Source organism: Molossus molossus, unplaced genomic scaffold (genome assembly GCF_014108415.1).
Source record: "Molossus molossus isolate mMolMol1 unplaced genomic scaffold, mMolMol1.p scaffold_m16_p_4, whole genome shotgun sequence".
NCBI classification, from domain to species: Eukaryota; Metazoa; Chordata; class Mammalia; order Chiroptera; family Molossidae; genus Molossus; species Molossus molossus.
This window is the reverse complement of record NW_023425377.1, coordinates 24,243,573-24,256,475: the sequence shown is the minus strand read 5'-3', so window position 1 is coordinate 24,256,475 and position 12,903 is coordinate 24,243,573. Positions and strand designations below refer to the sequence as shown.

The following is a 12,903-nucleotide window of genomic DNA, read 5'->3' as shown; positions in this document are numbered from 1 at the left end:
GGGGTTAAGGAGGTCAGGTATTACCTCTTTTGCCTTGCTGTCTCTGAATGCCATCATACTGGTCACTGGCACCATAAGTTTGTGGACTTTAGGGAACACAGACCACCCATGGGGAACTGAGAGCAGCTGCAGTACAGAGCTGCCCAAACCCTGTGAACCCAGGTGTGGTTGGAGTTGGGGTACTGGACAGGTTATAGACTTCACTGAAAGTTACTTGCCATAGGCTTCTCTGTACATAATGGAGAATGCGTTTCTTTGTGGAATCACCTGTTCATGCAGCAGGGACCAAAGTGTGTTCGAGAACACTGTTGATTTAAGAGAGAGCAATGGAACTTGCCCGGCCAGTGTGGCTCAGTGGATTGAGTGTTGTCTCATGAACTGGGAGATCCTAGTTCAATTCCCTGTCAGGGCACATGCCTGGGTTTCGGGCTTGATCCCCAGTAGGAGGTGGATGATCGATGTTTCTCTCTGACATCAATGTTTCTATCTCTCCCTTTCTCTCTAAAAAAAGTCAGTAAAAGTATATTTAAAAATAAACATAAAAAATAAGGAGCTGGAGAAAGGCTTTGTGACTTTTGGTCAAAGCCAGGAGTGGAAAGAATTTAAATAAGAGAAAGAAAACAAAACAAAATTAAAAAAAGAGAGAGAGAGAGAGGGAGATTGAAAATAAAAGGGATCCGTGAGAATTAGTGTTAGTTGACATGATTAACATTGATGCTTCCACTTTAGGTGCAAATTTAACAGTTTGTAAAATTAGATTAAAGTTTGTATTGACACATTGGCTTTCCTTAATGTAGAATTTTAAAACTTTTCACACAGGGGCCTCTACTTAGTTTCGAACAAACCCCAGAATGAAGTAGAGCACCCACTCTGTGTTACCCTGTTGTATCTAGCTTTATTAGCTTGCATTAACTTGGCTTGTCTCCTTATGGAGATTGTTTCAGGAACAAGATCTTTTTCTCTTTTGTTGGTTTTTCAATTTACTCAAATGGTTGGTTTGATGGTTGATTTCTCAGCGGTAGTTATTGAGCACCCCTAGGCATGAAGGACACAGTGGTGAATGGGGTGAATGACTGCTGCCCCCTGGTTGTGGCTGAGCTGTACATGTGTAAGATAGTGTTGGTAGTATCCTGATTCAACCTGAGATTGAGCGCACAGGTTTAGGGAGTAAGGGGGTACTGGATTGAGTGCCCTGAATACTGACTCAAGGGATTTGGATTTAATCTTATAAAACGCTGGCAAAGCCAGCAATTCTTTTATTTAGCATCCTCTTGGGAAAGTGACCATTTTATCTTAAGACTAGTAAACTGATTGAAGCTTTAGTACTTATAGTAAACTGACTGAAACTTAGTCTGAAATTACTCACTGTGCTTATCCTCTGGGAAAATATAAAATTACACATTTTTATTTATTGATAGGCACCAGTAAATGTAGTGAAGATTTTGATGCAAAGGAAACATTTGAATAATATTAAAATGTTAATAGTGTACTTAGTGAATTTGTTAATGATAATCCTTGCTACACATTAGCCAAAAATGATACCAGAGCTTCTAGAGTGTAGGAAAAAAAAATACAATTTGCGCTTGCCTGCCCCGCACATCCTGGATTAGCTGGCAGATGCTATGAGCCTAATTGCTTGTAAGGTGATCCTAAGAGCCAGTAGGTGGCTCTTACTACCTTAGAGCAAATAGCTTGGAGCGAGACAACCCGTGGCCTTGTGCAGCTGTCCCTGGTCACATCTGCAGGAATGAACATGGTGCTTTCTCTCGGCTGTGTCCTTGTGTTGCTTCTTTCATCTCACAGTGGTGGACTCTCTCCACCAAGGGATTTCCTCTCCTACAGAACAACTGGACACTTGTTAATGTTAACATAGTGAAGCACAATTTTACTCTGTTTTTCCAGAGTGGGCCTAATAATCACGGGGCTGATCATGTCTCAGGGGTGCCCCAGTTTGGGCTACCTCTGTGGTTTCTGCCTCTCCTGGTTTGAGTTTTACTGTTTATTTTTATTGAAGCATTGAATGAAATGGAAGACATGGTGCAAGAAGATGGAGAGGTGGTGGCCGAGAGTGGACACGAGACTCCAGCTCACAGTCAGGCAGTTCTCCCTGTGGATGTTGACGAGGAACAAGCAGGTAATCATGTGACTTCCCACATCATGGTTCTGAAAACTAGGGCCTGACTCCAATGAAGTGAACACTAAGAATGATTAATTATTTTTTACATTATGACTAATGAGATGTTATATGCTATTTATTATCGAGGGCTATATTGTATTTATGTTCTTCTTGCTGCATGTATAGATATCTCATTAAAGTTTGCCTTTGATTTTTGTAACTGACAACTTTTTATTGACGTGTTGGGGGGGTTATAGAGAAAGAAAACATTCAAATTGCTGATGGGAAATAAATGACTTGATTAAATATTTTGCTTATCCACTTCCTTTATTTTGGTGGCGTGAGAAATCAGTGGAGAGGTTGACCTGGTTTAGTAAATAGACCAAGATCTAATCTCCTTTAGCCGTTGGGTGACTTTTGGCAGGCTATAGTCAAAGGCCCTTAAAGATTACCCAACACAATCCTATGTTTTACACGTAGGGAAACTAACATTCTTTCAGAAGTTTGAATGTTTTGCTCGAGACCACTGAGCCAGTGAGCAAGGGACAGAAATGAGATTAGAACTCAAGTTATCTAACTTCTGGTATATTGGAAGGCTACCTTGTCCTTGAGTTGAAAATATCTTTAACTGCTTTGTTTTAAGGGTCTTATAGATGCAATCGCTTATTCAACAAATACTGAACTTCTACTCTTTGCCAGGCATTGTACATTGTAACTAGGAAAAGATAGGCCAGGTTCCTTGGAGCTTACATTTTACTGATGGAGTGAATATCAGTCACTCCCCAGAGAGAATTGGCTCATACAAGCTAAAGGTTTACCATATGTACTGTCAAGCTGATAAAACATTTTTTACATAAATATAAATACTCAACAAAACTGCATGTAGTATACATCTGACCTTTCAGGAATGTATCTGCTACATCCAGTGAGTTAGACCTACATTCTGTTAAGGAATGCAGAGAGTTCTCACCAGTCCCATAGGTGTCTGAGGTTCATCTTCATTTCCTTTGCCTTTTGTACATTTGCAAAATTGGAAAAATCACCTATTTTTAAAATGATGATTATTTTAATTTTTATTATGTTAGCATGACTTACGTGACTTTTTCTAATAGTGAAGGTCCTGTAGGGAGATGCCACATATTCTGTTTTCATTTGCCTTTAGAATTGTATAAAGTTGGTTGACATATTAATCATACTTTATATAGTACTTTCAAGTTAAAGTGCTTTCACAGTATCTCATTCAAGTGTATATTCCATTAAAATAAGTGATAAAGGGAGGCTTCATGGAGCCAAAGCATGTGTGTGAGTCCACATTCCTGGAAACAGAGTGAGAGCCTTTCCTGGGCAGAAAGTAACTGTTAAGCCTGTGCTTTTTGTTTTAGGACCCAGTGGCCTTCAGCGTGTAGTAAAACCAACCCCAATTACTGTTCATGATTCAGAGAGTGATGATGAAGAAGACAGCCTAGAGCTCCAGGAAGTCTGGATTCCTAAGAATGGTGCTCGGCGTTACTCTGAGCGCGAAGAAAAAAACGGAGAGTCGGTGCAGTCCAGGGAATTGTCAGGTGAGAGATTTTGTCGCACTCTGACCTGTTAGTGAGAACTGACACGTGGCCTTTATTTATATAAGGTGTCTCCACCATGGCTTGTGGTGCAGTTAACATCCCCTTACAAAATGTGACCGGAGGCAGGAAAGGCAGTAGCCCAAGTGAGGGGGAAATATTGTGGAATCAGGGCTCCAGGAAGAGAAAACATGAGGACTGTGACTCCTAGGTGGAGGCTTCAGGAAGTGGAGGCATAGGGGTCAGGGATTAGTGAGAGGGCTCAGCCACCAAGCCATCCAGAGCAGGGAGCACACAGACATTCCCCAACTCATCATCTGTCCAGCTGTGTTTAGTGAATGTTGGTGGCTGCTTTGGGTGCTTGGCAGGTCCTCAAGTATGTTCATATAATTCCCTGCCTCCCTTTAAATCTGGTCAGCAGCCTTCTGCCATTTGCCTCACCAAAAACCTGTAATTCTCTTACTTTTAGGTTCATACTTCTTCCTTGTCTTTCCTTCCCTTCTGTTTCTCAGAACCATATGCTTGCTTAACACTTTCAGCAAAGGATGAGGTTTTTAAAATTCACTAATTTTTTTCTTGGGTACCCTACTCCTTAATATGTTTGAATGTTCAGTATACATTTAACACCAAACCTGAAATATATATATACTTCTGTGTATGGAAATCTCAGTTCTTTAGACTTGGAAAATTTACTAACCATTTGACTAATCACACAATTCTTATGTTATGCCTCTGAAGAAATTCAGATATCTTTACACTGGTTGAAAGGAGCTTTAATGGAAACTGAAATTAGGAGGAGTAATGTGACCAACTGATTAATGTTATGTTTCCTGGAAAGTTCGATTTCTGAATTTAGAAACTAGATCTTCTGTCAGCCTGGCAAAACCTGATTTGTTTGAGTATCCTTTATATATTCATTGAGCCTTACTGTGCCCCAGGTACTGAGTTAAATGCACCTAGGGATACAGAGATGAGGAAGTCATCTCCCTAAGGAACCTCTAGTCTGGTTGAAGTATCAGGTTGGAAACGTGTATAATAATATCACAGGGAATGTGCTTTAGTGATTTGGGGTGGGGGTGCAGAAGAGATTGAACAGAAATCCAAGGCTGAAGAATTGGTGAGAACAAAGGCCCGGAGGTAGTAAGACTGGGGTATAATCAGAGAAAAGTTTGGGCTGGGGTATAGAATGTATACAGAGGGGAGAAGAGTGGAATGTAAGTATGAAATCAGATCACAGTGAGCCTTTAAGGCTGAGTTGAGTATAAATGGAGGCACTAGGGAGCCATAGAGAATTGTTAAGCAACTGAGTGATGTGGTCACCATTGTACTTTAGGAAAATTAGTGTACATTGTTTCCTGTTCCAAATTTACTCTTGCCTTTTGTCACGAATTTGTACTGAAATCTTTTCTTTTCCTCGGGCCATTCTTCTTTTTCTATAAGCAGTAAGTGGAAAAGGCAAGACTCCACTTCGAAAGAGGTACAACTCCCATCAGATGGGCCAGTCGAAGCAGTTTCCCCTCGAGGAAAGCAGCTGTGAGAAAGGCTGTCAGGTCACCAGTGAGCAGATCAAAGCCGATATGAAAGCAGCTAGGGATATTCCTGAAAAGAAAAAAAACAAGGATGTTTATCCCAGCTGCAGCAGCACCACCGCCAGCACAGTGGGAAACTCCAGCTCACTCAGCACTGCTCCTCAAAGCCCTGACTGTATAAGGACGGTGAACAGCGGCAGCTCTTCCGAGCCTAGCCCTACAGAAGTGGATGTGTCCAGGCAGTGTGTCTGCTCCCCCGCTGGGTCAGAGGACTCTGAGGCCATGGAGGAGGGAGATGCAGAGAGTTCTGTCTGCCCCAGATGCTGCTGTCACAGGCCCCAGGAATCCCAAAGGAGAACTAGCAGGTGTTCTGATGAGGAACGTCCTTCAACCAGCCGAGCCTGTGTTGTGAATGGCCCGGATGGTACGAGATCCGCCTTTTCCTTTAGGACTCTGCCACAAGGGGGGTCTTCAGGCCCAGCACATGATGAGAGGACTAATGGGAGTGGCTCTGGGGCTACAGGTGAGGACAGGAGGGGGAGCTCCCAGCCTGAGAGCTGTGACGTGCAGTCTAATGAAGACTACCCTCGGAGGCCCCTAACAAGGGCCAGGAGCAGACTCTCCCATGTACCGCTGGTATCTGAGTCAGGTATGACAATGCTGCCAGGACTAGCAACTGCAGGTTAGGACTGGAGGAGGGCATTAGCTCATTCCATAGATTTTCCTACATAAAGCCAGTTGGGCAAAGTGAATTCTATGTGGGGGTTCTGTGATCCTAATTGAGCTAATTTTTAGCAGTAATGGGGGGAGGGGAGGGTATGTAAAACATCCAACCCAGAACACTCAAAAAGTTAAATTTCTAAGGAAATGATATAACTGTGTATATTGACCCTAACTCCAACACTGATTCTGATGTGTAAATCCCATCAGATAAACTCTGCTCCCATCCTACACTTAGGGAAGTCTTACTGTGGGTGAAGTTTTGAACCTCAGCCTGAAGATAAGGATCTGAAGTTGTTGGGGCTGGGAGAACATACATGGGTATACCCATTATATCTGCCTCTGTAGTTACTTAGTCATTTATTTCTGAAGTGTAGTTTTGTTTCTAGTTAACGTTTGCCAGGATATAAGCAGGTAAGTAAGTAGTTTAGCTGAGAATTACTTTGGTGAAGATCAACTCAAACATGTATATGTATATAATTTCATTAACAATATTTATAATGTGAACACCAAGGCATTGGGTTGGGTGGGGGTGAGCACATTTCTTAGTCGTCATTCTGTTTATATATCTGACCTTATTTTTAAGTTATCTCTGCCTTTATTAAGTCATGTATACCTATCAATGGATAATAATATATTTTAATTTTACCCAGGTCTCCCTCAGTTTCAAAATCTTAAAATCAGCCCCAGAACAAAGAGTCGACATTCTTTTATATACTAAGTAGAGCTGATTGCATTGTGTGCAGTTAAACTAACAAAATAAGCTTTAATAAGATAAATAGAACTTAATTATGTGCCAGTCATCATAGTAGCATAAACTCTTATTAAAGTATATGAGTTTTATTTGAAAATTTCATTATGCTTTGCAAAAACTAGTTCTGCCATGTGATGAAAATACTTTTGCCCAGCTTGAATTTTAAATGCTTTATGATATTGCATACATCATGGAATTTACCCTTTTAACCATTTTGAAGTGTACAGTTAGTTCAGGGGCATTAAGTACGTTCACGTTGGTGGGCAGCCATCACCTGCATTCATCTGAACCTTTTCATCCTCTCAAACTGAAAGTCTGTGCCCATACACAGAAACTCCCCATTAAACAGAAGCTCCCCATTAGGACTCTTGTTGCAGGGTGTTTTATTATTTGTAAAGTCAGATCTATGTGTTTACTTTTACGATTCTTTTTCTTTATTTTTATGCTATGGAAGGCCTTTTCTACAACTGTTTTAAATACCTGTTCACATCTCCGCATTCTCTTATTCATTTCTCTGTTTATTTTAATTCTTTATTTTAATCTGTGGGAACTAACTTGATATTTTATTTCAAATTGTCACTAAATTGTGTCTACTATTTATTGACATTGACATCCATTCTCACCATTATTGTGAAATGCTCTTTTATCATGTACCTTTGAGACACTTAAGTTTATCTCTGGGCATTCGATTCTGTTTTAGTCCTCTTTCATTATTCTTTGTCAAAATTTCCTTGACTGGTCATATATTTCTCATTTATTTTTAGAGTGGTATTTGTAATAATTTTGTGAAGCTCTAAAAACAAATCTTGATTTTTGTTTGGAATTCTATTACGTTGATGAAAAAGATTATTGTCATTTTTGCAGCATTGAGCCTTTCTATTTAGAGACTCTTATTTTGTCTCCTATTTTGTCTTATGTCTCTTGGTAAAGTTTTATAGTTGTTACTGTTTGGGGGGTTTTGGTTTACTTTTGCTTTTACATAGGTCCTTTATTTTAACCGTAGGGGGATAGGCGGCTTGACTTCTTTTTTGCCTTGTGTTCTGCTTCCCCTTTCACTGTTTCCTTCTGACTTGTTTCGTGTCTAGAACTTTTTCTTAGGTTAAATAATTCCCGAGAATTAAAAATATAATTTCATTTATATAGTGCTTTTTACTTTTTTAAGTAAATTACATCTGTTACTTTCTGCTTTTTTTCCATTTGAGGAGACTTCTCATGGATGTAGCTACTGTGTATATAATAGGTAAATTATTTTCTAATATATTTTTTAATGTTTTTGATTTTTTTTGTTTTTTAAGGGAGAGGAAGGGAAAGACATATAAGCATTGTAAGAGAGAAACATTAATCAGCTGCCTCCTGCACGCCCCCTACTGGGGATTGAGCCCGCAACCCTGGCATGTGCCCTGACCGGGAATTGAACCCAGGACCTCTCAGTCCATGGGTCAACATTCAATCCACTGAGCCACACCAGCTGAACTATTTTCTAATATTTTGAAACACAATATGAATGTCTGTTTACTTTCAGTAACAGCTTTTCTGGAGAAATGTCCAAGTGCTGATTTTAATATCCAGATCTCTTTTGGAAAGAACAAGTTATTTGGATGGCTTTCAACTTATTTTTAATCTAGCATGTTTTTTGATATCTATTAGCCATCCTGCTTTCAAAGTTTTAAGGAGAAAAATCCAACTTAGAACAAACTTGATTGAGTGTTATGGATTTTTAAAAAATTAAAGAAAACATTTGAGTTTTTTATTTAGTTTTTAATTTATTGCCTTATGTAGTGTTAAGACCATGTTAGAAGCTAATATAGTTATTTGTCTTGTGAATTCCCATTTTGATAATAAATGCCTGTAAGTTGTTTTTTTATCCTCTTTTTATAATACTTTATAAAGTAAATATCACAAAAATAACCAATTGGATTGTCAATAACATTTAGGATTGATACGGTATGGTTTTCATAAATACTAACCTCTTTCCCTGACACCTAAGACTGCTTTTCTTTGTTTCTGTGGTGTCTTCTATGCTAGTGCTAACTGCACTATATTGTAATTTCATGGTTTACTGTCTGTCTTTTTAGTAGACTCCATGAGGGCAGGGACAATGTCTGCTTGTTCCCTATTATATGCCCAGCTTCTAGAATAATGGGGCTCAGTAAATAATTGTGAACCTAATCAGTAATAGGTACCATTATATGAAGTATATTAATGCTGGTAGATCAGCGATTTCAGCCAGTGTGCTATCAGAATTTTTAAAACATACAATACCTGACTGTTTAGTTAGGGACACTGACCTCTTTTCTCTAAAGTTGTCAACAATCAACACAATAGCCATCCAGTATTAATGAATCAAAATTATACCTAATTTTTTGTCAGATTGGTAAAAAATATATTTTTTAGTGAGTTGCAGAATTTTAGTAATTAGTTAATGTGTGCTATGAGGTGAAAAAGGTTGAAAATCACTGTGGTGGATGTATGAAATCACTAAGAGTTGTCCCTAAACAAAGAAGGAAGCATAAAAAAATAACAGGATGAACTCTGTTTTCCTTTTACATTGGAAAGCCTTTATTTTTCAAGGTTATTGACATAGAGAGTGTGACGTAGTTTTATAACTTTTCTTACAAAACATAAACAGCCAATTTGGGCACTTGAGAGAACAGGAAATGTAACTTTGAACCCCATATTCTGATGAATTAAAGGGAGGGGAGAGAGCAATCCAGGAAGGTGAAAGGAGAATGCTAATAGAAAATTCTTATTTGAACACTCACAAAGGAATGGAAACAGAGCTGCATTTTGTATGTCTGTTTGCTTTCATTTTTGTGGTATGGGGAGAGGGAACCAGGGCCTGTTATTGGTTGTAACAAGTGTGTGGATTTTGTTTGTTATGTGAAATAATGCTGTCTTTAGAAGATGCCTTGTCAATGAAGATAATTAGATTTTGCACAAAGTTCCTGTAGGAACACTGTGGAAAGCAGCCTTCACTGGGTTGCCTACATCAGTAGTTTTTATTATTACTATGATTATTATTATTATTTTAGAGAGGAAGGGGGAGAGAGAGAGACATCAACATCAATTGGCTGCCTCCTGCATACCCTGACTGGGGATCGGGCCAGCAACCTGGTCATATGCCCTGACCAGGAATCAAACCGGTGACCTCTTGGTGCATGAGTCGATGCTTAACCACAGAGCCACACCAGCTGGGCTAGATCAGTAGTTTTTTATGTTTTTCTAGAACCCCAGGGTTTTGCTTGTGTTCAGGGTCATTGTAGGAAGTTTGATGGGTAGAATGCTTGGGCTCTCTTATAGGCTTCAACCGAAGCAGCATCTTTGCATGGTAAGATCTTACAAAGATTTCAGGTGGTGGAGGAAAGTTCCTAGTATGTGAAACAAACACGGACTAACTCTTTAGAGTTCCCCTTTAACCCCAAGCCTTTTGGAATCTGCAATATCTGCACCTTGTTTCCCTATCTTTCTTAGTCAGTTCCATGTCTGAAGTTGGAGAATGACCAAGTGGAGTGTTGTAGTCTAGTAGTGGTGTGTGAAAGAGCAATAGGGCGGGATTTCATTCATGAAGCGCAGTCGCACTTCATCCAGCGTCTGCTCTGCCGCAGAGTGACTACCAGAAATGAGGGCTGACTTCCTGTCTTGTTTCAATTATATATGTGCTTCTTAATTTTTGGAGATTAATTTAGAACTTGTATTTAAAATCATATTTGCTTTACTAATTAAACAAAATGTTTAAGAACAATACTAGCAAATGAGTCAGGGCCTTATTAACTAGGATTTGATAGGTAAAAGATGACAGGTTTTCTAGCGTAGTGACTGTCACTAGACTGCCGGGGCTTGGCTCCTGGTTCAACCAGTTACACCTTCACAAGCTTCCCATGTCTTAGTTTTCTAATTTGTAAAATAAGGAGAATAATAAAGGGCTGTTATAAAGATTAAATTACTTTGATACAGATGAAACCCTTAGAAAAGTGCCTGACACACAGTAAGTGCTCAGTAAATATTTGCTATTATTATTCCACTTACATATCTCTGATGCATTCATTCATTCAATGAATGCTGAGTGCCATTCATTCATTGAATACTCATTTTAGCTCATTGCTAGTTGCTGACCTCAATATGAAAATTAAATAACACAGTGTTGTTGCCTTCAAGGAGCTTTTAATTTAAATAGAGAAACAAAACAAGTACACAGGGAATTACAGAAGAACTCTGTATTACGTTTGGGAATCCAGATGATTTGTTAAGCAGGTGGCATTTGAAATGGTCTTTTCAGGGATGGGTGGTATTTCTGAAAATGAAGTCTGGAAAGTTGTTCTGGGCAGAAGGAGTGCGAATGACTAATGACATCAGAGGCATTGGCAGCGGGAGATGACTAGTACAATAGTATGGGATCAAACTCAACAGGTAGGGCCAGAGCATGGCTCTCAACGGCAGGCACTGAAATGAATGTATTGTGCAGCAGTCGAGAATTTAAGTTGTTTATCAGGAAACTGGTGAGTGTAATCCACCACTGATGTTTCAGATGACTTCAGTGACTGGAGATGGGAATATTACTTAGATTGGTAGATTGGAATGGCCCAGGATGAAAAGGGATACTGTATTTGAGATAATGGAGGGTGATCTTGTTCAGGAACAGTCAGTTGGAAATGGTCTGACTGGATTCCGTTGGGGACCATGTTCCTCTTGCTTTTTCTAGAGGTTGCCAAAACAAAGCCACGTCATGCTATGAAGCGAAAGCGGACAGCAGATAAGTCCACCAGTACCAGTGATCCTGTGATTGAGGATGACCATGTGCAGGTGAAGAAACAGCCCTTCCTTACCTGTCAGTCCAGCCAAAGTCCTGAATAATGCAAAGGAACTCAAGTTTCCATCTTTATATATCTTCTTTGCTCTAAACAGCAAAAATTGCTACCAAATGCTTCTCACTGTGCCAGTGAAAACATTTAAGTTTTCCAAAGAAAAGTAAAGAAAGGGAGATGTAACTTAAAATTTTTCTCCTCATAGGTCCTTGTGTTAAAGTCCAAAAATCTTGTTGGAGTCACTATGACCAACTGTGGAATCACAGATCTAGTGCTAAAAGACTGTCCGAAGATGATGTTCATCCATGGTATGTATTTGGCCCTATGTCATATAAGCATCATAAATGAGTTTAAAGAACTAAGGACTACATTACTATGTTATTTTTCAAAGGAATCATTATGTTGGATTATCTCTAATTCTGTCCTTGTTCTGTAGTTTTCAAATAATTACTCAGTAGTATTTGTGAGGGGCTGTGTACAGAGACTTGCTTGGTTTATCTATTAAAATAGCCTCTCCCTCAGTTTCCTCTCAGTGGTCATTGCTACCTGATCTGATCGAGTAGAACAACGCGTGTGCTTTAGAGTCAAATAGACCTCAGCCTGGGTCCCGTCTCTGCCTGTTGCTAACTGTGTGATGTTGGACATGTTTTGTGTGTAAATGTCCTTTGAGGGGAGTCGGGTCTGGGCTTTCAGTGCGTAACTGCTCTGGGTTTGGTTTCCGTGATTAATCATACCTCAGTTCATGGCACATCATCATTGGTCCAAACCCACTCTTCTTTTTAGTCTCATGTGCCCCTCATTGCCCATCCCATTGGCTCCTCCATCTATGCTCGTGTCTTTAATATTTGTCCTTCCATCTCTTGTGTATTTGCTTATGCACATGTGAACAAATAGGGTATTATTTTGTGTGCAGTTTTTTTTTTTTTTTTCTTTATTAATTTTAGAGAGAGAGAAACATCAATGAGAGAGAACATCAACGCCTCCTGCACGCCCCCCACTGGAGACTGGGCTCACAACCTGGGCCTGTGCCCTGGCCGGGAATTGAACTGGTGACCTCTTGGTGCATGGGTCGGCGCTCAATCCACTGAGCCACACCAGCTGGGCTTTTGTGTGAGCTTTAAAATTTTAGATACATAGTATATCTTTAACATGATCTGTTTATTTTTACATTTCATTTAAAATTATATTTTTGATACCTGTCCATGTAAAATTAAGAAGATCTGACTTGTGTGTTGCAGTGGAAGTTACATATTCTCTGTTTATTTTTCTTTCAGTCTGTAAAGTGTGCATGGTTATGCTTACCTTATAAGCACTTACGAAGGTTAAATGCCATAACTGATACGTGCATGTGCATATACACATACACACAGTAGAGGGTCTGACCTCTAGTAAAAGCCTAATAAATGTTCATTTTTATTGCAAA

The 12,903-nt window shown here is 39.5% G+C and overlaps 1 protein-coding gene across 11 annotated transcripts in view; it reads left to right on the top strand.

Moving 5' to 3' along the window:
* Positions 1-12,903, top strand: part of FBXO38 (F-box protein 38) — a 50,395-nt gene that overhangs the window by 30,734 nt on the left and 6,758 nt on the right. For 6 of the 11 annotated variants that reach the window (XM_036241749.1, XM_036241745.1, XM_036241746.1 and 3 more), the window contains 5 exons: positions 2,015-2,134; positions 3,499-3,678; positions 5,119-5,853; positions 11,378-11,478; positions 11,686-11,788. In XM_036241749.1, the coding sequence (XP_036097642.1) occupies positions 2,015-2,134; positions 3,499-3,678; positions 5,119-5,853; positions 11,378-11,478; positions 11,686-11,788 (1,239 nt within the window). The remainder of the gene's footprint in view (positions 1-2,014; positions 2,135-3,498; positions 3,679-5,118; positions 5,854-11,377; positions 11,479-11,685; positions 11,789-12,903) is intronic. The other 5 variants (XM_036241752.1, XM_036241751.1, XM_036241754.1 and 2 more) reach the window with 3 other exon arrangements.